A 27,757-nucleotide genomic window follows, 5' to 3' on the forward strand; every position below is an offset into this window, starting at 1 on the left:
GGGGGGAACTGCAGATCTCATTAGTGGTCCAAGCTACTCTACCAACACTTGTGTCAAGAGTGGCCCTGTTGTGCCCTGAGCCAAGCCAGTGAGCTGCGAACTGGTCCCCAGGTGGAAGATTATGAGAGTATGTCTTGGACTGAGCTGGATTAAAATAGTGTGGTTCAGAATGCAGCACTTGTGCACATTTCCCTTATCAGTGCTGGCTGTGGCTGCTTGAATGTCCATCCTTGTACACTAACATTTATCTGAGCCACACACACACCCTGCTCTCACTTATCTTCACAGCATTGCTGCAGTGTCATTAAATTGTCCAAGTATTTGTCGCCAATTTTATTGGTGGCGTCAAAATTAGATTATTTATTGGTGCCACTAATAAAAGGCAATGAGCTTACCCAAGCAGACTCGGGTTTCAAACATTAAAACCCGAGTTATAGACCTGCCTTATCATTCCAAGAATTGATCGTTATTGCACATTAAGACTGTTTTCTCCCTGAGATAAGGAGACCAAAATGGAAGTCGGTGTGCTTCTCAAAGCACTGTACAACTGTAGCTGGACTATTTCAAGCTGACTGGCATTTCTAGGAGCTTGTACTGCATTCTAATTTCTAACATTAGTTCTTGTTCAAAATATGTACAAGTGCAATAATTAAAAGATAATTTTTCTTTTTAAAAATGTTCCTTTTTTTTGTACCAAAAGGAATCACCTACTATTTGAGAATATAATCCATTTGCCACCATGCATTTAGCGAGCAGCTACTTTGCACTATTTCTACCAATGGAAACAGTTCAATGTATTCACTTTTTCTCGGCTCTTAATCATTGTGAGCATTTCTAATTGTTTCTCACAGCAGCTGTGACATTATATGTAAATTCAGAGTCACTTAACTAACCCTGGGATGATTCAACTAAATCATTTCTACATCCTATCTGGGATCTTCATTTTCTTGATGTCCAGAAGTCAACTGAATTGGGGGTAATATATCAGTTGTGGCCAATAGTGATTCAGTAAAACCACCCTGTTCTATTCCATGCCTTCTCTTGTGTCAAGGTGAGGCCACCCTGAGGGTGGAGGAACAACATCGTATATCTCGTCTGTGTACCCTCCAACCTGATCGCATGAATATCGCTTTCTCCTTCACCCTGCCCTCTTCTCTTCCTCTATTCTTTACTCTAGCTTCTTACCTCTTCTCACCTGCCTCTTACTTCCCCTTGGGTCCTCTCCTCCTGCCCATTCGGCTATGGCCTGCTCTCCTCTCCTATCAGATTCCCCCTTTTCCAGCCCTCGACCTTTCCCACCCACCTGGCTTCACACATCACCTTACAGCCAGCCTCTTTCCCCTCCACCCACCTTCTAATTCCGGCCTCTCAGCCCTGATGAAGGGTCTCGGCCCAAAACGTCGACTGTTTTCTCTTTTCCATAGATGCTGCCTGACCTGCTGAGTCCCTCCAGAATTTTGAGTGTGTTGCTTTGGATTTCCAGCATCTGCAGATGTTTTCAACCTGATAGGTACATGGAGCTTAGAAGAATAGAGGGCTATGCGCTAGGGAAATTCTAGGCAATCTCTAGAGTAAGTTACATGGTCTGCACACCATTGTGGGCTGAAGGGCCTGTAATGTGCTGTAAATTTCTGTGTTCTATGTTTTGACTGGTATCTGCAAATTTTGTCTACATAGATTATATGTCAAAGTTTTGCTGTTCCTGCAGGCAGTATATCTTTCACATAGTTGTCTCTTTGTTAATTCTTTTCACCAGAATTTCTGATTCTGTGTATTCCTGCACTGGTTTTTATCTTCCACGTGTCTACTTACTCCACTATCTGTTTTAAATCATTAGAAATTGATCAGTATCTTCCTAACGCTTTATTGCACTTTTAAGCTTTGTGTTGCAATAACTGTTTCTCATTTAACACTATAATAATTTATTATAACCCAATGGTGATTTGTATTTACCAGAAAGATTTTGTGGGAACAAACTCAGTTTTCCTATGCAAACCACTCTTTCCCAAGTGAGGATCAGCTTGTACATTTCATACTTGTTAATTGTTAACTAAAAATACAATTGCACAAGTGAACTTTAATGTCTTATTGAAATATGGGTTAATTAATAATTACAGTCTGGTGAGCCTTATATCATTCTTGAAAAGCTAAATTGTTACCAAATCAGATAATCCTTTGATAATAAAACTATTTGATTTATGTCTCAAGGTTTTCTGTCTTTTTTTTGTGATCTGAGTATTGATAAGGGTACGGTTTATTGCTGAAACTGTCCTTGAGAAAGTGGGATTGAATCACTCTGTTAAATCACTGAGGTATTGTGTAGGGAGTTCTGGCATTTGAACCCAGAAAGATCGGTGCTGTTTCCATTTCAGAACGGTATGCATCTTGGTGGAAAACCTGCAGGTGGTGGTGTTCTCAAATGTTGGCTTGCTAAAAGCAATCACAGGTTTGGGAGTTGGTGTGGGAGTATCCCCAGCAGCACATTTTGTAGATGGTGAAGCAACTGTCGGTTTAAAAATTCAGATTTATTCATTATATGTGCATCAAAACGTACAGTGAAATGTGTTGTTGGCGTTAACAACCAACACACCCTGACGACATGCTGGGAGTAGTCCGTAAGTGTTGTCGCACATTCTGGCGCCAACATAGCAGACCCATAATGGTCAGCAGAACAACAGAAGCAGCAGCAGCAACAACAGCAAAACAGACCCCTTTCCACCCAAATGGCCACCCACGTAATCAATGCACACACAGAACAGTCTCCAACCGCAGGACCGCTCACCTCTGGGTTTCCAGTCCTTGGCCCGGGATTCTGAGGCTCGTAGACAATTGTGTGCCAGTGCTGAAGAGGATGAATTGAGGGGGGTGCCAGTGAAGTAAATGGCTTTGACCTGGATCATGATGAGCTTTTTGAGAGTATTCCGTGTTGCACTCATCAAGGCAAGTAGAGAGGACTCAAAGTCAGACTCCAAATCAGGCTGAGTATCAATGAACTGTGTCGTGAAATTTGTTATTTTTGCAGCAGGAGTACAGTATAATGCATAAAAAATTACTACAAGTTATAATAAGAAATATAAAAAAGTTGTGGAAGAAGAGAGCAAAAACAGTGAGGTTGTGTTCATGGGTTCATAGTCCATTCAGAAGTATGATGATGGAGGAGAAGAAACTGTTCCTAAAACATTGAGTGTGTGTCTTCAAGCTCCTGTGCTTCCCCTGATAGTAGTAATGGAAAGAAGGCATGTGTTGGAAGGTAAGGGTCCATATGATGAATGCTGCGTTCTTGAGGCATCACTTATTGAAGATGCCCTCAGATGTGGGGAGGGTAATGCTTAGATGGAGCTAGGTGAGTTTGCAACCTGCAGCAGCTTTTCCCAATCCTGTGCGGTCTTCCTTCCATACCAGACGATGATGCAACTAGTCAGAATACTCTCCATGGTACATCTGTGGAAATGTGGCATATATGTCAAACTCAAGGCCCGCAGGCCAAATCCGGCCCGCGGTGGAATTATCTTTGGCCCGCGAGATAATATCTAATTACTATTAAAGCTGGCCCCAGTAATCGAAGCGCCTATGGCGTATGATATGGCTAATGCTGAGTTTATTCAGGTACCAGGTTTTCAGGGTTTTTTGTGTTTATTTGGCAGTCTTGCTCGGCAGTCTTCTTCATAAGAAACGGAATTTGTAAAGTGAAACACTTTGTAGTTATAGCAGAGTCTGAGACACATGAGAGCAGGCTGAAAAAACGGAGGCAACAAAAGTTGCGTTCGCACGCGTCCGACTGATCCGGCCCGCATGAAGCTGCATTTTGCTCAATCCGGCCCGTGACCTAAAATGAGTTTGACACCCCTGTGCTAGAGTCTTTGGTGACATACTAAATATCATAAAGTTCTGAATGAAATATACCTGCTGGCATGCTTTCTTCATAATTGCATCAGTATCTTGGACCCAGGATGGATCTCCAGAGATGTTGTCACCAAGAAATTTGAAGCTTTCCATCACACCCTTGTTAAATGTGGAAATGCTTTGGAATGTGAGATGGTGAGTTTCATACTATCAAATATCTAACCTCTTGCAGCTGTGGTATTTTTGAGGTTGATCTAGTTGTGTGTCTAGTAAATGGTGAACCTCTTGGGAAGTTGCTGGTAATATCACACCGAAAGAGCTGGTTAGATTGTCTTTATGGAGAAACTTATTGACTGGTACTTCAGTGGTGTGAATTTGACTTAGTGATGCCTGAACGTTCCTGAGACCATGCTTTAAATGGGGTTGGCTTAGTCCATTTGCTAAGAGAATGGATAGCTGGGCCTAGGTTGATGTTCTGGGTATTAGAGTTGGGATGCTATATTGAAATTGGTGTGGCTGAATTTGGAGTATTATGGGCAGTTTTGGTCATTTCCCTGCAGAAAAGTTATCAATAAGATTGAAGGACTCCAGAGAAAATTTACAAGAATGTTGCCAGGATTTGAGGACCTGAGTTATAGGGAAATGTTGGAATAGTCTAGGACTTTATTCCCTGAAGTGTGAAAGAATGACGGGAGATTTAATTGAGGTGTACAAAATTATGGGGTATAACTAGGGCGAATGCATGCGGTCTCTTTCCTCTTGGTTTGGGTGAGACTGGAATTAAAGATCATAGGTTTAGGGTGAAAGGAAAATATTTAAATGGAGTTTGAAGGAAAACTTCTTCACTCGGAGGTTAGTGTGAGTGTAGAATGAGCTGCCAGCAGTGGCGGTAGATATGAGTTCAAATGCAACATTTAAGAGAAGTTGGGATAGATATAGTACATGGATGAGAGGGACGTGGAGGGCTGTGGAAGTGGGTGCAGGTAGATGGGACGAGGCAGGAGATCATGTTGGAGTGGACTAGATAGGATCAAAACTTGCAGCAGGATCCAGGCCAGCCGGAAAAATAGGCTGAAAGATTGCAGGTGGAATTTAATGCTGACAAGTTTGAGGTGTTGCACATTGGGAGGATTTGCACGGTAGAGCAGTGAGGCGTGTGGTAGAACAGAGGGATCTGGGAGTACAGTGCTGTACTTCCTTGAAGGTGGCGTCACGGGTAGCTAGGATTGTAAAGAAAGTTTTTGGCACATTGTTCAAAGTAAAATTTATTATCAGAGTACATACAAGTAACCAGGTACAACCCTGAGGTTCTTTTTCTGCAGGCATACTTAGCAAATCTATAGCAGTAGCTGTAAACTATAAACATCAGGAACTATGAACTGTAAACATACTATGCAAATACAGATATAAATAAATAGCAATAAATAATGAGCATGAAATAACATTATTTCATCAATCAATATAATAAAATAACAGAGTCCTTAAATGAGTATTGCTATCCTCTTTTGTACAAGAGCCTGATGGTTGAGGGGTAGTAACTGTTCTTAAACCCGGTGGTGTGAATTGTGAGGCTTTTGTACATTCCACCTGATGGCAGCAGTGAGAAAAGAGCATGGCCTGGGTGTTGAGGATAATGGATGCTGCTTTTCTACAGCAATGTTTCATGTAGATGCACTCAATGGTTGGGAGGGTTTCACCTGTGATGTACTGGGTCCTATCCAGTACCCTTCTATAGGATTTCCCTCTCAAAGGCATTGGTGTTCCCATACCAGGCTGTAATGCAGCCAGCCAGTACACCACACATCTAAAGAAGTTTGCCAAGGTTTTCGATGACATGCCAAAGCTCTGCAGACTCCTGAGGAAGTAGAAGCACTGTTGTCCTTTTTTTTGCAATAATATTCATATGATGGGTTCGGGACATGTCCTCTGAGATAGTGACATCTAGGAACTTAAAGTTACTGACCCTCTGCACCTCTGATCCTCCAATGGCTGGGACCTCTGGTTTCCCTCTCCTGGCCTATAATCAGTTCCTTGGTCTTAATGACATTGAGTGAGAGGTTATTATGATTAAACCACTCAGCCAAGTTTTCAGTCAGCCTCCTGTACGCTGACTCATCTCCACCTTTGATGCGGCCCACAACAGTGGTGTCATCAGCAAACGTGCATATGGTGTTGGAGCTGTGCTTAGCCACACAGTCATAGGTGTAAAGTGAGTAAGGCAGGGGGCTAAGTACACATTCCTGCTGAGCTCCTGTGCGGGTGGAGATTGCGGAGGAGATGCTTTAGCCAATGCAAACTGACTGGGGCCTGCAAGTAAGGCAATCCAGGATGCAATTGCACAAGGGTGTATTGAGGCACAGGTCTTGGTGTTTACTGATTAGTTTTGAGGGGATGATGGTATTAAATGCTGAGCTGTAATCGATGAAGAGCATCCTGATGTATGTATGTATCTTTGCTGTCCGGGTGTTTCAGGGTTGTGTGAAGAGCCAACAAGATAGCATCTTCCGTTGCTTTGGTAGGTGAATTGGAGCGGATCCAAGTCACCATTCAGACAGGAACTGATATGTTTCAACACCAGCCTCTCAAAACCTTCATTGACCTTCATAAATCAAAGTGTTGAGTACAGGAGTTGGGATGTTAGGTTGAAGTTATTTAAGACATTGGTGAGGCCTAATTTGGAGTATTGTGTGCAGTTCTGGTCACCTACCTACAGGAAAGATATCAATAAGATTGAAAGAGTGCAGAGCAAACTTATGAGAATGCTGCTGGGACTTGAGGACCTGAATTATAGGGAAAGTTTGAATAGGTTCGGACTTTATCCCCTAGAGCGTAGGAAAATGAGGGGAGATTTAATAAAGGTGGTATGTATAGATAGTGTAAATGTAAATAGGCTTTATCCACTGAGGTTGGGTGAGACTAGAACTAGAGGTCATTGGTTAAGGGTGAAAGGTTTAAACAGAGCATAAACTTCTTCACTCAGACTGTGGGTTCAATTTCAAAACTTAAGAGTAATTGACGGCAAGGGTATGGTGGATTATGGTCTTGGTGCAAGTCAATGGGACGAGGCAGGTTAATACCGTAGTTCGGCATGGATTAGATGGGCCACGGTGTCCGTTTCTGTGCTGTAGTACGCTACGACTTTATGACTCTGCAACTATGGTGATAGCTTGAGTGGGGGATATTTTACCTCTAAAGACCTGAACTATCTTTCCTTTGTGTTATGATTACTCCAGTGTGGCCAGTGTTTTATTTGTATACAGTGTGGAATAGGCCCTTCGATCCACACTGCCCAGCGATTTCCCCCAGTTGAATCCTAGCCTAAATACAAGGCACTTTACCTTCCAACTGGTTTGACTTTGGGCTGTGGCAGGCAGCAGCAGGAATTGAACCTGGGTCACCTTAACGGTAAAGTGTCGTGCTATCCATGACGCTACCATGCTGCCCTCCCTTGGAGCTCATTGACTTCTGTTTTTATCAGAGCTCTTGTACAACATCAAAAAAATGAGGCCAATCAAAGTGCTACATTCTGACAGGAAGAATGAAGAGAGGGATTTCTAATCAGGGGGAATGGAAAGGGATATATCTGACCATATCAGAATTTGAGAAATAGTTAGAAAGTCATCATGAGGAAATCTGCAGATGCTGGAAAGTCAAGCAACACACTCAAAATGCTGGTGGAACACAGCAGGCCAGGCAGCATCTATAGGGAGAAGCACTGTCGACGTTTTGAGCCTGGCGACTAGTCCTGACGAAGGGTCTTGGCCCGAAACGTCGACAGTGCTTCTCCCTATAGATGCTGCCTGGCCTGCTGCGTTCCACCAGCATTTTGAGTGTGTTGTTAGAAAGTCATAATGTGTTGCCAACTTAATAGAGTTAGTCATGGATTGTGTGAGAGTGAGAGTAGGATGGTCGTTGTCAGCAAAAATGATGGCATTCTAGAGCACTTCTTTACGCCATGGACCCGGACCGTTGACTGATTGGTCTGTGGACCCAGGCTGGGTGCACAGAGTGGCACAGTACAGTTGTCAATGTACTGGATAAAGAGTGGAAAGGAGGAGGATGGGAAGGACTGATACAAAAGCTGTCATTTCCAAATCTTCTCACATTCTCATCTCATCCCATTTTCCGCAAACACAGAGCCCCTCGTCCCTGGAACCGTTCAGTAAATCCCTTCCGTCATTTCTCTAACTTAGCTGAAGTGCGGCACCCAGAACTGGACACAGTACACCAGTAGTGGCCAGCCGGTATTTATAAAGATTCCTCGTGACATCCTACTCTCGGATCCTGTGCCTTTGTTGCCTCTGGATCCCATGCACTCTTCCTCTTTCGCTGACAGTATATATCTTACAGCCAGAGCTCTGTGCATGCAACGCGTTTAGAATTATGCCAGCTGGATTAGACGGCATTTTCTTATTTCTTCTACCAAAATGTAGTGAGTCCCATTCCACACCTCTACATCCCGCATCACACTTATTCACTATGAACTCTGCTTATTTTATTTAATCATTTACGGGATGTGGGCATCGCCAGCATTTATCGCCCATCCTTAGCTGCCCTTGAGAAGGTGGTGATGCTTGTCAGCTTTATGTTAATGTTATGCTCTGCACAAGTCCAAATCATTTGTATATAAGTAAAAACAAACACAGGTCCTGGTGCCAGCTTGCACTGTACTCCTTCCTCTGGTCAGGGAAGCAGCCGTTTACTACCGTTCTTTGTTTCCTGATGTTAAGATATTCCCCCCCCCCCCCCATGTGTTATCACCATTTTATTCCATCTTGCGGCAGCTTACCAGGAAAAGGAAATCCACACAAGTCACATCGACCACACCTCCCTCAGAAATTCTTTCTTTTATTTTGCAAGTTAATCTGTCAAGTTACTTGGATATTGCTTGCCTGAAGAAAGGTTTGCATGCCTCAGTGAGAATAATTTACACAGAGGTGATGCAACAAACTCCGGGCCAACATTTTGTTCTAACAAAACTCTCAGAATTCAACCTGCCTTTTGAACTAGTATCAGAAACTCATATTTCCAAATACACAGGAAAATACAAGATCTTACAGTAATCTTGCTTTTGTTTCTGAATATGCACAACTGTATCTTAAAACTATAAGTTGGTCAATTTAACTTTTATATCTTTAGTCCACTACACATGTATATTGAGTGTCACTGGAGATGAGGCAATAATTTATCTTTCTATATTTTCAAAGGATTTCGTTGAATTTCAAAGTATACAGTTGGCCCTCCTTACCTGCGGGGCATTAGTTCTGGGACCTCCCGCGGATACCAAAAAACACGGATGCTCAAGTCCCTTATATAAAATGGCGCAGCATTTGCATATAACCTACGCACATCCTCCTGTATACTTTAAATCATCTCTAGATTACGTACAATATCTAATACAATGTAAATGCTATGTAAATAGTATTATACTGGAATAATGACAAGAAAAAGGTCTGTAGATGTTCAGTACATAACGTAACCATCGTAGCACTTCTGGGAACACTGATGCCACCTCGGCATTAGCCAATCCCGATTCCCCCGTGATCTTTAAGTTCTTGAGGTTGTAGCGCTTTACATAGCTAGTCAGCCATCCCTTACTAGCCTTAAACTCCTTCCTCTCACTCACTACACAAGTAGCGAAAGAACGAGCGAGACGTGAGATGAACAATGCTCAAACAACGAGTAATACTTAAAATCATCTCTAGATTACAGTACTTATAATACCTAATGCAATGGAAATGCTATGTGAATAGATGTTACACTGTATTGTTTAGGGAGTAAGGACGCTTTGGAAGAGGCTCAATAATACTCAAGTCAGGATCTGTGGAGGTTGAGGGCTGAGGACCACTTTGGCAAACAACATGCCACTTTTCAAAAGATCTAAGATTTCTTCTTTCTCAGTGAGAGATAGCACTTTACCTTAGCCTTTGAGGAATTGTTTTGACCACTTAATTATTTTTTAGGAGCCATTTTTTCACAGAAACAAAGTAGTGACCGAACGAGATGCGAGGCGAACAATGCTCAAACATCGAGTGCTGGAGACAGAATTTCCGGGTTTTCCTGATCTGCGGTTGGTTGAATCCGTGGAGGGCCGACTGTATTTATTATCTAAGATTGTACAAATTAGATTTGTCTTAAGTCTTGAGATTTGTTTGCTTACGGGCAGCCACAAAGCATTAAACCCATAAGAAATTTAAAAAAATAAAGACGAACACCTGATGAGCAGAGAAAGCGGGAGGGAGGGTGGGGAGAACACAAATCATGCAAACACTAGAGGTGGACAACAACATACTGAACCCTGGAGAAGGCCCGGAGCAGGCCCAAGCCTCGGTATCAGTCCATTATATTAGTGAGCATGCAGCACAGCAGCTGGGGCGGTCTTCATAGACTCTGCGCCATGGAGAGAGGAGTGAACATCGCGGGAGAATGAGTGAAATTGGCTCTTTCTTCTGATCCTAATGCCCTGTCTTTCCAGTATATTGTTTAAATTGTCCAAGCAGCATATTGTACCTTGCACTAAACCAGGCACCGCTGCAGTGAAAGGCCTAGAAACACACCACCCCGCAACTCACTCTGCCCTCAGATTTCATCACCCAGCCCCAAGCCACCCTCGATCTCTCCAAATCAGCCTGACTCCCAGAGCTTTCCAACCTCGCGCCCGGGCCAGTTGGACGGGTATCAAACTTGCTCTGCCTCGACTTCTCCTCTCCGAATGTTTCACTCCATCCGTGTCGTCTCTGCGACGTATCAGCAGGGCTCATCCCTCAAACTTACCTCACCTTCACTCGCCTCTTCATTGTTTGTGGTGATAATTTACTACAGTTACTTCAGAAAAGGTGTTATTAGTAACGTCCTTAGTCGAATTTCTTGCTTTTTGAACTACCATATGCATGCTTTCAGTGGCGCCCTCTTAAACCAGAAATTTTGCTCCCTTTTTCCCCTCTCTTTCTCTTTAAAAGTAAATGTTCAATTTACTCTCATGTACACAAGTAAATGTATGCACAGGTGCACTGTAAAATTTACTTGCAGCAACATCACAGGCATATAGCAGCATTCACAAGAAAATCATAAATTACATACAATTCAACCACACTTAGAACAAAAACCTAAACCAAGAACACAAGGGATACTGGAAGTCCTGCGTAATACATTCAAAATGCTGGAGGAACTCAGCAGGTCAGGCAGCATCTATGGTAATGAAAGCAGTCGCTGTTTAGGGATGAGACTCTTCATCAGGAGTGAATGAAGAATCTCGGCCTGAAACGTCTGCTGTTTTCAATTCCTTGGGTGCCACTTGACCTGCTGAGCAACATGCAAAAAATGCTGGAGAAATTCAGCAGGCCAGGCGGCATCTTTGGAAAAGAGTACAGTCGACGTTTTGGGTGGAGACCCTCAGCAGAACTACCTGGCCTGCTGAGTTCCTCCAGCTTTTTTTATGTGTTGCAAAAATAAAATTAGTTTTATCCAACTGTTTATACTGTTACTAAACTGTAGTGATTAGTGTTGTGCCAGTTGGTGCAAGAATCATATAGTTGAAAGGAGGTATCTATTCTTGAACCTGCTAGTGTGGGACTTAAGGCTTCTTAACCTCCTGTGAGAAGATGGCATGGCCCACATTGTGAGGATCTTTGATGAGGAATATTGTCATCCTGAAGCTGTTCCTGTACATTACTGATGGGGGGCAGAGATGTGCCTGCGATGTACTAGGCCAAATCCACTATTCCCTGGAGTTTCTTACGTTCCTGTGTATTTGAATTGCCGTATCACATCATGATGCGACTTGTCAGGATACTTTCACCAGTACGTCAATAGAAGTTTGTTAGAGTATTCAGTGACAAGCTAGACCTCCTCAACCTCCTAAGAAAGTGAAGGTACTGATGTGCTTTCTTTGTGATTGCATCAATGTCCTGGGCCCAGGATAGTCACCCAATGTGTTAAAGACGAAGAAGAAGAAGAAGAGTAGCCCTTAACTCGGCAGTGGAGTTATCGGGGCACCGTCATGACGGTGTTTCCGTAGCAAGCTGTTCTTGTTTTTACGAGGCCGGGTTGCTAGCTCGTAGCTCAGCCCGACTTGGATTCGAACTCGGGAACCTTCGCTCCGGAGTCCGACGCTGATCTTATTGAGCCACCAAGCGGGACAAAATGTGTTAATGTTCAGGAACTTAAAGCTACCTACCTGTTGTGTATTGAGTATTTCAGTAATATTTGAGTAATTGTGTGTGCGTGTGTGTGTGTATACACACACACACACATATACATACATATAGATATAGTTTGATTAAGCATTCTTGTTTGCTTAAATAATTCATACAGGTTATATGTATAAATACGTGAATTGCACACATTATTACGTGATACATGCACACCTCACTTAAACACGAAATTAGACCTGCATTCCCAGGCTCCCATGTCTTCATTTGAATTAGTTTCATGTCTTGAAGTTCCAAATATAGGCTGCCGACTCTCTCCACCGCCAGTCCCCCAGCGTAGAGTGGTGTATGTTCACACTTGTTCCCCTTCCTGAACTCAACCGTCAGTGCTTTAGTTTTACTGACCCGGCATGGGAGATTGTCGTTGCAGCATCACTCAACCAGGTGTCCTGTTTTGCTCAAGTAAGCTGACGCATCATCACATGTGATTTGTCCAACAACAGTAGTGGGCCTGTTGTCCCTTCATCTCATCAACCTGGGATATTATTTTGCAAATTCCTGCACAACCTGTCAGCATTTTTGCCGTGTTATTCTCATGCAGTCTTGATTGCCTCTATTCCCTGTAAAGAGAATCAAATTTGCTAGGTTATTATAGGGTGGACGTTGTGTGTATATGCCCTTAACTTCCTTGTGACGAGGACAAGGACTGTGCCTTTCCTTGTGCTTATCTCTACCTCTGTCCTTCTTGGTACCCTCTGAGGACTCTTTGGATCACTTGTGTGGTGAACTAGATATACCTGTCTGACTGCTCCTGTGGCTCCTCCCAAGACCCTGCTGACTACCCCTGTGGCTCCTCCCACAGACCCCTGTATAAAGGCGACTGTGGCCTGCTGCTCTCCCTCATTTTCCCCAGGATGTAGTGTTGTCCTTCAGTCAATAAAAGCCGATATCTCACTTCCTAAGTCTCGGCGTGAGTTATTGATGGTGCGTCAATTTTATTGACTGAAAGTTACAACATGGAAACCGCTTTACGCCCAGAACGCCTAGACTTGGACCCCCGAGACCCGGGAGCAGCTCTTGCCTTTGAACACTGGCTGGTGTGCTTCCAATCGTACTTAGAGGAGGTTCGTGCCACCGATTCGGCTGTTCGGCACAAACTTCTCTTCTCGAGGGTCGCCCCAAAAGTTTATTCGTTCATCAGGGACATATCCACCTACGAGGAGGCGCTTGCCGCCCTCCGAAGACAGTACCTGCGGCCAGTAAATCCAGTTTATGCACGGCACCGCTTGGCCACGCGAAAACAGCGGCCTACGGAGTCGACTGCTGAATTTCTTCGCGAGTTACTGATACTCGCGCGGGACTGTGACTGCAAAGCACTCTCAGCGGAACAGCATAAGGAACTCTTGGTCCGAGACGCTTTTGTGACTGGGGTTCGGTCAGTGTGTATCCGCCAGCGGCTGCTGGAAAAAGCTGATCTTACCTTACGCTCTGCGATAGAGACGGCCAGTTCGATAGAGGCTGCGCAACTGTACGCCGAAGAAGTCCAACCGAGCCATTCCCCGGTTCCGAGCGAATTCGCCAACGCCGCAGCCAGTCGCGGTATCTCAAACCCCACGAATTCGCCAGGTATGAGACTCTGTTACTTTTGTGGGCTTCGGAAACATGCCCGGGAACTCTGTCTGGCGCGCGAAGCTACTTGTTCCAGCTGCGGGAAGAAGGGCCATTTCGCCAAGGTCTGTAAATCTAAACCGCGCCCGGGGTCGAGCAGCGCCGCGTCTGAGACCTGGGGGCCGCCATTTTGCATGACCGGATGTGGACAACCATCTTTGCCGGCGTCACCTGGCCCCGCCCCTACCTACCCGTGTGCGACCTGGGAGCCGCCCTCTTGCATGCCCGGATGTGAGCGGCCATCTTTGCCGGCGTCACCAGGCCCCGCCCCCGCCTCGCCATCTTGCATGCCCGGATGTGAGCGGCCATCTTTGCCGGCGTCACCAGGCCCCGCCCTCGACACGCCCAGTTCAACGCTGGCTTCCGTGACCCTCGATCAAAGCGCTCCGCACCAGCTCGCAAGGTCGATGATGGACATCCTGGTGGAGGGGCACAGGACTCGCTGCCTGTTTGACACGGGCAGCACTGAGAGTTTTATTGACCCGGCCACAGTGAAACGCTGCGGACTCGTGACACGGCCGGTCCGTCAGAAGATCACCTTGGCTTCAGGGTCGCATTCCACAGACATCCGGGTGGGTTGTGTAGCGACATTGGTGGTGCAGGGCACAGAATATCGGAACTTTGCGTTCCTGGTCATGCCTCGGCTGTGCGCACCTGTGCTATTGGGGCTGGATTTCCAGAGCCACCTCGAAAGTGTGACTATGGCATATGACGGGCCCCTCCCACCACTCACTGTCAGGAATCCTCAGTTTGGTGGGACTTCGCCATATACTCCGTTACCACACGCACATACACCCCGAACCCCACATCCCGCCCAGCACCATGCCGATAGCTGTGCTGCTGACACTATTTGCAACCTCTCCACCCTCAAGATCCCTCCCCCATCGCTGTTCACCAACCTGACCCCCGACTGTAAACCTGTGGCAACTAAAAGTAGGAGGTACAGTGCGGGGGACAGGGCCTTTATTCATTCAGAGGTGCAGCGGCTGCTCAGGGAGGGGATCATTGAGCCAAGCACAAGCCCATGGCGGTCCCAGGTGGTCGTTGTTCGGACTGGGCAGAAAAATAGGATGGTTGTGGACTACAGCCAGACCATCAATAGATTCACGCAGCTTGACGCGTACCCCCTACCCCGCATCGCGGATATGGTCAACCAGATAGCTCAGTACAAGGTGTACTCGACAATTGATCTGAAATCCGCTTATCACCAGCTCCCCATCCGCCCAGAGGACCGCCCCTACACCGCCTTCGAGGCGGGTGGCAGGCTCTATCACTTTCTGTGCGTCCCATTTGGTGTCACAAATGGGGTCTCAGTCTTCCAGAGGGAGATGGACCGGATGGTGGACCAGTACAAACTGACGGCCACATTTCCCTATCTAGATAACATCACCATCTGTGGTCGCGACTGGTCGGACCATGACGCCAACCTCCAACGTTTTTTCCAGGTGGCCGATGCTTTGAACCTCACTTATAACAAGGACAAGTGTGTGTTCAGAACCACACGGCTCGCTATCCTTGGGTATGTCGTGGAGAACGGGGTCATTGGCCCTGACCCCGACCGTATGCGCCCCCTGTTAGAACTCCCTCTTCCCACTACTCTCAAGGCCCTCCGGCGGTGCCTGGGTTTTTTTTCCTATTACGCCCAATGGGTTCCCCATTACGCAGACAAGGCCCGCCCCCTGGTCAAGTCTACCACCTTTCCCCTCTCTGCCGAGGCCCGAGCGGCCTTCAGCTGCATTAAAGGGGACATTGCCAAAGCAACGATGCATGCGGTAGACGAGACCATTCCCTTCCAAGTAGAGAGTGACGCCTCTGACGTCGCGCTGGCTGCTACCCTCAATCAAGAAGGCAGGCCAGTGGCGTTTTTTTCTCGTACCCTTCAAGGCTCTGAACTTCGGCACTCCACGGTGGAGAAAGAAGCCCAAGCCATAGTGGAAGCTATTCGGCACTGGAGGCACTATCTCGCCGGCAGAAGGTTCACCTTGCTGACCGACCAGCGCTCGGTTGCGTTCATGTTCAGCAGCCAACAGCGGGGCAAAATCAAAAATGATAAAATTTTGCGATGGAGAATAGAACTCTCCACCTATACTTACGATATCCTGTACCGGCCTGGCAGGCTCAATGAACCGTCTGATGCCCTATCCCGGGGACCGTGTGCTAGTGCCCAGCTCGACCAGCTGTATGCCCTTCATGCCCAACTTTGCCACCCGGGGGTCACCCGGTTTTATCACTTCATTAAAGCCCGGAACCTGCCGTACTCCCTGGAGGACATCAGGACGATGACCAGGGACTGCCAGATCTGCGCTGAGTGCAAACCGCACTTCTACCGTCCTGACACTGCGCAGCTTGTCAAGGCCACCCGCCCTTTTGAGCGACTGAGTATTGACTTTAAGGGCCCCCTTCCCTCCACCGACCGCAATGTCTACTTTCTCAGTATTATTGACGAGTACTCGCGATTCCCCTTTGCCGTTCCCTGCCCCGACACTACTACCACGTCGGTCATCAAAGTCCTGCGCCAGCTCTTCACACTGTTCGGATATCCCTGCTATGTCCACAGTGATAGAGGGTCCTCCTTTATGAGTGACGAGTTGCGCCGGTTCCTGCTTGCTAGGGGCATAGCTACTAGTCGCACCACGAGTTATAATCCCCGGGGGAATGGCCAGGTGGAGAGGGAGAATGCCACAGTGTGGAAGGCCATACTTTTAGCCCTTAAGTCACAAGGGTTGCCGGTCTCCCGATGGCAGGAGGTCCTCCCTGAGGCACTCCACTCTATCCGCTCCCTGTTGTGTACGTCCACTAATGCCACCCCTCACGAACGCTTATTCTCTTTTCCCAGGAAGTCTGTCACTGGGACCACCCTGCCAATTTGGCTGACGTCCCCGGGGCCAGTGCTGCTGCGTAAACATGCGAGGAGTAATAAGTACTCACCACTGGTCGAGAAGGTTCACCTCCTGCATGCTAATCCCCAGTATGCCTACGTGGTCTTGCCTGATGGGCGGGAGGACACGGTCTCTGTCCGCGACCTGGCGCCCGCCGGAGCAGCAGACCACTACCCCGAGCACTCCACGGTAACTATGCACCCTGTACCCGAGGTGACTCCGCACGCACCGTGCCCCACACAGACTCCGTATGCGTCTGTTCCAGGGCCCTCGCTCACACGCGAGGGGTCCCTGACACCTCCTGTTGGGACAGAATTAACCCACTCTCCGCCTTCGGAGCACACACCACCTCCGGCACCTGTGCCGTCATCACCTCCGGCTCCTGTGCAATTGCAGCCGGAGCTACGTAGATCGCAGCGAACGATTCGACCACCTGATCGACTTAACCTGTAAATATGCTTGGGAATTTTTTTAAACAAAGGGGGGGTGAATGTGGTGAACTAGATATACCTGTCTGACTGCTCCTGTGGCTCCTCCCAAGACCCTGCTGACTACCCCTGTGGCTCCTCCCACAGACCCCTGTATAAAGGCGACTGTGGCCTGCTGCTCTCCCTCATTTTCCCCAGGATGTAGTGTTGTCCTTCAGTCAATAAAAGCCGATATCTCACTTCCTAAGTCTCGGCGTGAGTTATTGATGGTGCGTCAACTTGCCAAATAATTAACAGTCTAGTACTTTTCTTTAGTTGGCCTTCCTGCCCAGTACACTGACTGTACTGTGTAATCTAGGCAGCATCCTTGTAAATCGCCTGTGCACCCTCTCTAAAGCTTCCACATCCTTCGTATAGGAAACCCACAGAAATGAATGCAATACTCTTAAGTGTCATCTAATCAGAGTTTGATGGAGCTACAATATTACCTCACGGCTCTTGAATTCAACTCCTCTGCCTAATAGGAAGACGCCGCCTTAACCACCTGAGGAATTTGCGTGGAAATTTTGAGGAATCTATGGGCATGAACCGCAAGGTCCTTCTGTTCCTGCACAGTGCTAAGGTTGATAATTTTTTCTAGGACTATCCATTGCAGGTGGGAGCTCTGGATCACTCTGCATATATAAAAAGAGAATACAACAGATACAAATAATAAAACTAATTGAGCTGCTGGCTCCAAATACACAGGTCACGGAGTTACTGCCAGGTGCAAAAAAAAAGGTCATAGGCTTGTTCTTAAAGCAATCAACTTATGCAGGAATGCTTTCTTTTCACTGCTGACATCAGGAAGAAGGTACAGGAGCCTCTGAACTCATACAGCAGGTTCAGGAGCAGGTACTGCTCCTTAGTCATCAGGCCCCTGTACCATTGGGGATAACTTCACTTGCCCCATCACTGATCTGTTCCCACAACCTATGGACTCACTTCCCAAGAACTCTTCATCTCTTGTTCTCAATATTCATTGCTTATTTATTATTATTATTATTATTATTATTTATTTTTCTTGCTTTTTGTATTTGCAGTTTGTTGTCTTTTGCACATCAGTTGTTTGTTTGTCCTGTTGGGTATGGTCTTTAATGGATTTTGTTTATCATGTTTCCTGGATTTTATGAATATTTCAGCAAGTAAATGAATTTCAGGGTTGTATACAGTGACATGTATGTACTCCGATAACAAATATACTTTGAAATTTGATAGGTTTATGGATGGACATTCTAGTAAAGGAAATATGGCTACTAATAACAGATCTATTTAGTATGTGACCTTTGGAGCTGTCCGATATTGATTGGTAGAATCAAAAACATATTTTTCAAGATGCGGTCTCTCATTGGGTTATTAAAAGACTGAATAAAGTCCCAGCCTACCCAACCTCTCTCCATAAACTAGGCCACTTGAGTCTCGACAACATTCTCATAGATCTCCTCTGTTCTTTTTCCGGCTTAATGCCGTTCATTAATTTATTACTGAGATACAGCACGGAATAGGCTTTACTGCCTGGCAAACTCCAATTTAACCATAGCCTAATTATGGGACAGTTTACAATGACCAATTAACCTACCAACAAGTACATTTTTGGAGGAAACCCACACAGTCATGGGGAGAACATATAAACTCCTTACAGGCTGTGGTGGGAATTGAACCCAGGTCGCCGGTACTGTAAAACATTGTGCTAACCACTATGCTATCATGCCGCCCCATCTTTCCTCTGGCAAAGTGACCAAAACTAAATACAGTATAGATAGGCTCAGGATACAGCAGACGTAATTATCCTTGAAGTAGTTTGTAAATTATCCTGCAGGAAATGGTTTATCCTTTTCACATTCTACACTGTAGAAAAGGTTGTTTTGGTATGATGTGTGCACTTTCTAACATGGGGATTTGGTGGAAAAGCTGCTGATGCTGACACCCGAGGTCTGATTGACCTTTAGCTGTTGGGCTATTGTGTATTTTCCATCCTTATTAAACATGATGAATATCGTACAAAGAATGTTTCAAATTCCTTAATGTAGAAGTAATTACCAAAAGGCTGGAAGCTTGCCTTTACTAAATGAACTTCGGGGGAAATGAAGTCTTGGTCATGTTCAGAGAAGTAATTACATGCAGTAATTACAGTAAAAGAAGGAAAAGACTTAATTATTCAACAAAATAATACCCACTTTTAGAGATATGTCGGTTTGTGAAAGATGGAATAAAGAAATGAGTGTATTGGGTGAAGTTGTGAAATTGTAATTTTACATTTCAATCCTGATCCAGCTCCCCTCCCAAGCTCAGGGTGAGAGATAAATTGTGCTTGTGTGAGAGATCACTGTGGGTTTCGATTTTCTAACTTTTCCCAGCTGTTGATGAAGGTTTCACACTGCCAGCAAGGGCTTAGAGAAGCTGCACTAAGAATAATCGGCAGCAACTTCTCACTTTTCCCTTGCCTGTGCAATCTTTGGCATGCTACACCAGCCATTTTGACAAAAATCTGCTTTGAATCTCAGCTTCCAATTTAAACAGCAGCAGCCATTTTGTAGCAATGCAGTTTGGAGGGAGAATGACTGTGTGGCTTCAGTATTGAGTAAAATCGGTAATCATATTTGATTTGGGTATACTAATTTACCATCTGTACTTGCATTTGTGTACATATTCAAGGTGAAAGACAGAAAACCTGTGCGATAAAGTGTGGGTCAATATTGCTCTAAATTTATAGATCATTAACCTTTGGGAATGGGTTAGAGCAAAGTCAAATGGATAGTTTGAGATCAGGAAAACAAGGTTCTGCGATTCTTTTAACGGCGGAATATCACTAATTTGCAGTTTTATATTCCTGATTAATCAGGAATAGGCTGACTGCTTGTTGGATGAGACTGCCAATCTGTGATGAGAGTAGATGGGGTGTTGATGGTGTTGTGAGTGATAGTGCTTTGAGAAGGGGAGTCATACCAGTGACAAAGTGGTGGGAAGAGAATTCTAATTGCAGAAGTAGGAGATGGTGGTTAGGTGGTGACTAGAGAGTGGTTAAATGATTAAGCAGAAGGGCCTGATCATAGGGAAGATACAGATAACAGGGTAAATAACCTGTCCCCCAAGAGGGCCACAACCTTGCCATTGGGTTTGGAGGCTTGTGTGCCTCGATAACCTGGAGACCAGCCTCAATGTTGGTGGGGTCAGGGCTTTGCACTTTGGCTCTTGGTAGGGTCACCCATGCCAGACATGTCAAAAGGGTGGAGGTCAGACGAAGAGGGGTCCTCGGGTTCTCCGGGTTCAGGGCTTCATCTCAGGGCTAACATCCCTGACTGGTAAAACAAAATTGATATGGAAACAGCAATGAAGAATCCTTCTACATCTGAGTGTGATGGTATTCCTGAGTCTCCATCTGGAACTTGCATGACTGACAGGAGTGAAATCCAAGGGGAAGCTACTGACACGATGAAGGAAGCCCTGAACACCACCAGAGATGGAGGACCTTCATTGCTGCCCTAAATGCCAGTGGCATAACAGGCAGTGCAAGAATGTGACCAAAATAATCTGTGGGAGCATACTTTAAGTTTGTGATTGGAGTAATCTTTTGCCATAAGCAATAGGTATGCGAGTGGCAGGTGAGATGTAGTGGCTATCTGTGAATCTTGTTGGATCTGTACAAAAATGTTGGAGGGACAGTACTAAATAGGAACGTACAATGCCTATAAGAAGTGTTCACCTCCCTTAGAAGTTTTCATGTTTTATTGTTTTACAACATTGAATCACAATGGAATTAATTTGGTCTTTTTGACACTGATTAACAGAAAAAGGGTCTTTTATGTCAAAGTGAAAACAATCTCTACAAAGTGATCTAAATTAATTACAAATATAAAACACAAAATAATTGATTGTATAAGTATTTACACTCTTTAATGTGACACACCAAATCATCACTGGTGCAGCCAATTGGTTTTAGAAGTCACTTAATGAGTTAAACGGAAGTCTGGTTTTGGACATCTGTGTGTAGCCAAGGTGTTTCAGTTGACTGTAGTAAAAGTATACCTGTATCTGGAAGGTTCAACTGCTGGTGAGTCGGAATCCTGGCAAAAGCTACACCATGAAGACAAAAGAACACTCCAAGCAATTCTGCAAAAGGGTTATTGAAAAGTACAAGTCAGGAGGTAGATGAAAGAAAATTTCCAAGTCACTGAATATCCCTTGGAGTACTGTTAAGAAATGGAAAGAGTATGGCACAGCTATAAATCTGCTGAGAGCAGTCTGTCCTCAAAAACTGAGTGACTGTGCAAGAAGGGGACTAGTGAGTGAGGCCACTAAGAGACCAGTGACAACTCTGCAGAAGTTACAAGCTTCAGTGGCTGAGATGGGAGAGACTGCACATACAACAACTATTGGCCTGATGCTTCACCAGTTGCAGCTTAATGGCAGAGTGGCAATGAGAAAGCCACTGTTGGGGGGAAAAACTCACATGAAATCTCAGCTAGAGTTTGCCAGAAGGCATGTGGGAGACTCTGAAATCAGCTGGAAGAAGGTTCTATGGTCTGATGAAACCAAAATTGAGCTTTTTGGCCATCAGACTAAATGCGATGTTTAGTATAAGCCGAACACAGCACATCATCAACAACACACCATCTCTCCCTTGAACCATGGTGGTAGTGGTAGCTACATCGTGCTGTGGGGATGCTTCACTGCAGTCGGCCCTGGAAAGGTTGTGAAGGTAGAGGGTAAAATGAATACAGCAAAATACAGGGAATTCCTACAGGAAAAGCTGATGCAGTCTGCAAGCCAACTGCGACTTGGAAGAAAATTTGTTTTCCAGTAAGATAATGACCCCAAGCATAAGGCCAAAGCTACAAAGGAATGTCTTAAAAACAACAAAGTTAATGTGGAGTAGCCAAGTCAGATTCCAGACCTCAATCCAATTAAGAATTTATGGCTGGAAAGGGCTGCTCACTCACGATCCCCGTGCAGTCTGACAGAGCTTGAGCACTTTTGTAATGAAGAATGGGGAAAATTGCAGTGTCCAGATGTGCAAAGCTGACAGAGATCTATCAACACAGTCTCGAGGCTGTAATATGTCAAAGGTGCATCTACTAAATATGGACTTATTTAGCGAATACTTATGCAATCAATTATTTTGCTTTTATATTTGTAATTAATTTAGATCACTTTGTAGAGATCTGTTACCACTTAGACACAAAAGAGCCTTTTTCTGTTGATCAGTGTCAAAAAGCCAAATAAATCCACTGTGATTCAATGTTGTCAAACAATAAAACATGAAAACTTCCAAGGGGGGAGGGGTGAATACCTTTTATTGGCACTGTACTTTGTGGAATTGGCACTTTTCACTTTAACTTTGTGGCATTCTTATGGATAGAAAAAACTGGTTAGCTGCAATTAAATCTAGGAGAGTTATTAAAATGTAAGATGGAGCCTTATACATTTCAGAATGAATGGAATAGCTTTAGTGAGTGGACTGTTGTCCTGCTGCCTGCACAACTTCATTAAATTAAGTGCAGGAAGAATCAAAGTAGGATTCCACCTGAATCATCTCTTCTGTTTTTCAGGATTAAAAGCCTCTCCTTGTCTTCACCTCCCAGTCCAATACTTTGTATATTGAGGCTGCTACCATTTGCAGTGTTGCAATTCAAATGGTTAATTGCTCATTAACAGGCCAATTAGCCCATGTTATTAATTTGCAGTCTGCATGAGCTTCTTTTGATTATCATCCACAACCTTTATCCTTGCCTCATTTAGTTCAATCAATATATTTTTCTTTTCTTCCCCACTTAACTATATTTAACCAATTCACATTAACTACTCCTGGTAGTGCTGGTTGTTTAAAGTGTCAAAGCTTTTAAAAATAGATTCTGCAGATGTTGGAAACACAAAATGTCAGAGGAGCTCACTTGGTCAGGCAGCATCTGTGCAGGTGAATAAAATCTTAAACCTGAAATTAATTAAAAGATTGGCAAATTATGCAATTGTTCTGCTAGAATTACCAAGCAAGTAATTTGGGGCTGGACAATCTTTAGCTCAGTAGCAAATATTTGATGCTCTGACAGTTCTGAATTAATTAAAGCTTTGATGCATTATAGGGTTCCCAGCCTGGGTCCATGGACCCCCTTGCTAAGGGTCCGTGGCATAAAAAAGACTGGGAAAACCTGCACTGGAGCCTCTGTGATGTAACTCAGCTGTGGGTTTACATTATCCTAATTTCAAACATAGATTGTACTTTACTCTTCAAAGGAATTAGGTTAAGATTGTCTAGGCTTGATGTGTTTGAATATAGTTAGCAGATGAATTGGCATGTTCCTTGACATATTTGTTAGATGGCAATTTGCTTGAATTTCCATTGTTTGAATTCTTAAAAAAAATGTTATTTCTGTAGCAATGTATATTTTATTTCATTCTGGCAGTAATTGTCGGTTGTTAACATTTTATTTCTTTTGGGACCATGTAGGTTTCCAAGTTGGCTGGTGTGCTGGTCAAGCATGGAGTAAAGAAGGGGGATCGAGTTGTCATTTATATGCCGATGATTCCCCAGGCAATGTACACTATGTTGGCCTGTGCAAGAATCGGGGCCACACACAGTCTGATATTTGGCGGCTTTGCATCGAAAGAGCTTTCAGTTCGTGTGGACCATGCCAAGGTAACGAGTTATGATGTGGTTCATCAGATGAGAGTAATATTGGAAAATAAAGGCAGTACAAAATGTGTTGCAATAATCTGAACTACCATTTGGAACTGAAATCTGATAAAATGAACCATCAATATCACCAAAATACTTCACAGGCAAGTTATCATTTTTTTTAAAATTGAGTCACTTCAGTAGAAATAATTCAAAGAAATTGCAAAAGAAGTTCACAGAGGCAGTTAGAGTAAAGGAGGAAGATCCAGAGTTTGCAATCCTGTTAGCTGATAGTCCAACTGAAATTGGTAGAATGATTAAATGTGGCTTTAAAGCACTAGAATGTGCAAATGTCCCTGAGGGTTAAACAGGACTGAAAGACACTATAGAGACAGCAAAGAGCAAAACCATAGACAAACCTGAGAATTTACTTACTTATTTATTAAAATGCAGTGCAGAATATACCCTTCTGGTACTTTCAGCCGCGCCATCCTCATTTAACCTAAACCTAATCACAGTACAATTTACAATGACCAATTAACTTACCAACCGGTCGGTACATCTTTGGACTGTGGGATGAATCTGGAGCAAACCCGCATATTTCACAAGGAGGACATACTGTACAGATTCCTTAGAGATGACCATAAAACATAGGAGCAGAATTCGGCCATTTGGCCCATTGAATCTGCTCTGCCATTTCATCATGGCTGACTTATTCTCTCTCTAAACCCCATTTTCCCACCTTTCCCCCATAACCTTTGACTAATCAAGAACCTCTGCTTTGAATATACTCAATAACCTGGACTCCATAGCCATCTATGGCAAAGAATTCCACAGATTCATACCCTCTGGCTAAGTAAATTCCTCTTTATCTCTGTTCTAAATGGATATCCCTGTTTGGTAGCTGACGTCTCTGGTCCTAGACTCATCCATTATAGGAAACACGTCCTATAATTGAATTCCAAACTCCAGCACCCCGAACTGTAATAGTATCATGCTGACCGCTATGCTTTCATGGCATTTCAAATGGTTAGAATTCAAGGTATTGTTTAACTAGTTGTCAGTGTCAGTCAACAGCCGTTGAGTTGGTGGTGAAGTGTACTTGGTGTAAATTAGATGGGTAAATGGAATTCAGGTTGCAGTTTTGAATCCGTCTCAAATTTATGATTAGTAAATAAAGGTGGCAGAGCAAACACACATGTAAAATAATCAAGTCTAGAGAAAGTGAAATCATACAAACAGGCTTTAGCAGCACCTGATTTGATGATTGTCAAAATTGGGTGATGTAGTTCAGGTGGAAAGCATAATAATGACGTGAATATGTGGGTTGAAGTCACAAAGGATAGTGATATGTGTTGTGTATTTAATATTTCAGTAATATTTGAGTAATATTGTAACTATTTTGTTTGATTAAGCATTCTTTGTTGTTTATTCATTATAAAAGTACGTGAACGGCATACGTCATCATGCCACCACATCGTAAGTGACTCGCTGAAGTAAAAATGAAACTAAGAGACACATCTCCTGACTCACTTTTTTTTCTTCGATTAGTTTTATGCTTTAGTGTTATAAACTATAACAGTGGCGATGAGTAAGTTTTAAATCGAACCAAGATGACCACCTACCTGTTGAAGGGCAGTGAGACGTTCGAGATTTTTTTTAGAACGTGCAGCTTGCTTTCTTCACAAGAGGAGAGGATGCTTGAGTTTAAAAAAAGGCAGAAAACGGATGGATTCATGGGTTCATAAACAGTGAATACTGACTGATAAAAATAATAAAAAAATAGCAGAAATGGCTGGCTACATTGGAATGATAGATGTGTTTGACGGCAGAGAAGATAACTGAATATTGTATGCTGAGTGTATTGAGTGGCATTTTAAAGCAAATTAAAAGCCAATGAAAAGCCAATTTTGCTGAGTGCATTGGGTGGAAAAGCATACGGTTTGCTTAGAAGCTCAGTAGCTTGAACCAAGATAGCTAATATCGTGAAAGTTTCAGTCATACTTTAAAATTAATGGAATAAGCCATATTACATCTACAGTGTACCACCCAGCTACAAATGGCTTGGTGGAAAGATTTGTCCAGAATGCACTGCAAATAACGTCAGCAGAATATACTACACTGACACTGAATCAGAATCTGACGAATATCCTCCTCGCATGTCACAAAGCAACTTCCTTCTCAACCTATATCTCACCAGCAACTCTGTTCCTGAGTTGTCTCTTGTGCTCACGGTTGGATCTCCTCAGACCCAGTCTCAGAAGGAGTATGCAGGACTAACAGCTGAGACAAATGAAGGTTTTTCAAGCAAAGAGGTTCAGTGTTTTACGCTGGACAAGCAGTCCCGGTGGGGGACTACAGCGGCGATCAAAAAATTAGGTACTTGGAAAGATTAAGGACAGAACTGGACCACACATCTACACAGTAGAGTTTGTGTCTATCATCTGGAGGTGACACTGGTCATTTGAGGAGAGCAGAGTCAATTGTTAGAGAAGAAGTGTCCAAAGCTGTCAGAACCACTTCCTGCAGTCCCAGAGTCAACTCCTACAGCCACCACGGAGGAGGTCCCAGACCCTGAGACTGTTTCTCAGCAGAGTAACCTCCCTCATTAGGAAAAATGTTATGCCACAAGATTAAACAAACCTCCATGGTGATTAAATCTTCAGGCCTACATGGGACAACTGAAAATTTACGATGCCTTGCATGCCTATATAGTAGTTGTATTATACAGGAGAGTTATATATATTTGAGATGCAGTCTACATTGAGTTGGAGTTTGTAGCTAAGCTGTGAAAAGTGTTTTGTATTTAGTATTCCAGTAATATTTGAGTTGTAGATTTATTGTTTGATTAAGTATTCTTTGTTGTTTACATGATTCACTACGGGTTATACGTAAAGTACTTAAACGGTATACATCATCACACTATCATGTCATAAGTGCATGCTTTGCTAAAGTAAAATGAAACTAAGACACACATCTCACAACCTTGTGTTTTCCTTTCAATTAGTCTTGTGTTTTGGTGTTATAAAACATAACAATATGCTTTTCAAATACCCAGAGGCTTTGACAAAAATGCTAGTCTGTTTCCTTTCCAATCAGCTGTGTATTTTGATTATTTTATATATTTAAAAAAAAAATTTCCATTCTTCTGTGGGTTGAGAACTGCAATGGAACAAATCCAGACAGAGTTCTGAGAAAGCCTGTCAGAAATTTTGGAAGTTGCAGTACATTAAAGGATTTTTTTTTTTTTTGGAGGAAAGGCATGTAGGAGGTTGCATGGTGATTTGGCAGAACAGAAAGTTCTGGAATTTTGTTTTGAGGCAGTGTGTTAACATGAAGAAGGGTGGGTGGTGGGTGTGTGTGGGGTGGGGGGGGGAGAGAGAATTACTAACAGAATAGTGTGAGAGCTGAGGAAAGTTAGGTGGTCAACTGATCATTGAGAATACGGCTGAGGGAGTTGCCAAAAATGGACAAGGTGGTACAAGGGGGACAGGAAGTAAAGCTAGAGAACAATGTGGGTAAAATCTTAGATCTTTGGCAGACTGGGATAGCAGAAGTGAGAGAAACATCAGAGGCCGAGGAGGTGCTCTCAGTCACGGGGATTAAGAAGCCCAGAAGATCCTGGTTTGGGAGTTGATAATGGACATTAGTTCAATGAATAATCAGCTAAATTCTTTCCTGATTGTTGGAAAAAGCCTAGGTTCTACATATTGGTGGTGTCATGTTGGCTTCTCAGTTGGAATCATTCTGCATAGAAACAGGCTCTTTGGCCCAAGCTGAGAGTGACCATCAAACACTCATTAATGCTGTTCCTACAATGATCCCGTTATTCCATCCACGTTCCCATCAATTCCTCCACCTACTTGTACACTCGCCATACCTGCCAATCAACTTAGCATCTCACGTGAGAGGAAACTGGAAGAAGCTATATGCTCAGATGAAGAATATACGAAGTCTGCACTGGAGGTTGGGACTGGAGATGTGAGGGATCAGTTCCACTGGCTTCATCACCCTGCTGCCCACAGATAATTACTGATTGTTTCCCACAAGAACGCGATTACATAGGTCAGCCCAGGATAATTTTCACCATTGTAATGCTAAGGAATCCCAATGAGGTTTGGACTTCTGCATGTGATA

General features: G+C 44.1%; 1 protein-coding gene across 2 annotated transcripts in view; it reads left to right on the forward strand.

The window, feature by feature from the left end:
• acss3 (acyl-CoA synthetase short chain family member 3) overlaps nucleotides 1–27,757 on the forward strand; it is a 92,686-nt gene that overhangs the window by 20,981 nt on the left and 43,948 nt on the right. For both annotated transcript variants that reach the window (XM_073059612.1, XM_073059613.1), the window contains exon 3: nucleotides 23,453–23,641. In XM_073059612.1, the coding sequence (XP_072915713.1) occupies nucleotides 23,453–23,641 (189 nt within the window). The remainder of the gene's footprint in view (nucleotides 1–23,452; nucleotides 23,642–27,757) is intronic.

The sequence above is a fragment of the Hemitrygon akajei genome, chromosome 10 (genome assembly GCF_048418815.1).
Source record: "Hemitrygon akajei chromosome 10, sHemAka1.3, whole genome shotgun sequence".
In the NCBI taxonomy this organism is placed as follows: domain Eukaryota; kingdom Metazoa; phylum Chordata; class Chondrichthyes; order Myliobatiformes; family Dasyatidae; genus Hemitrygon; species Hemitrygon akajei.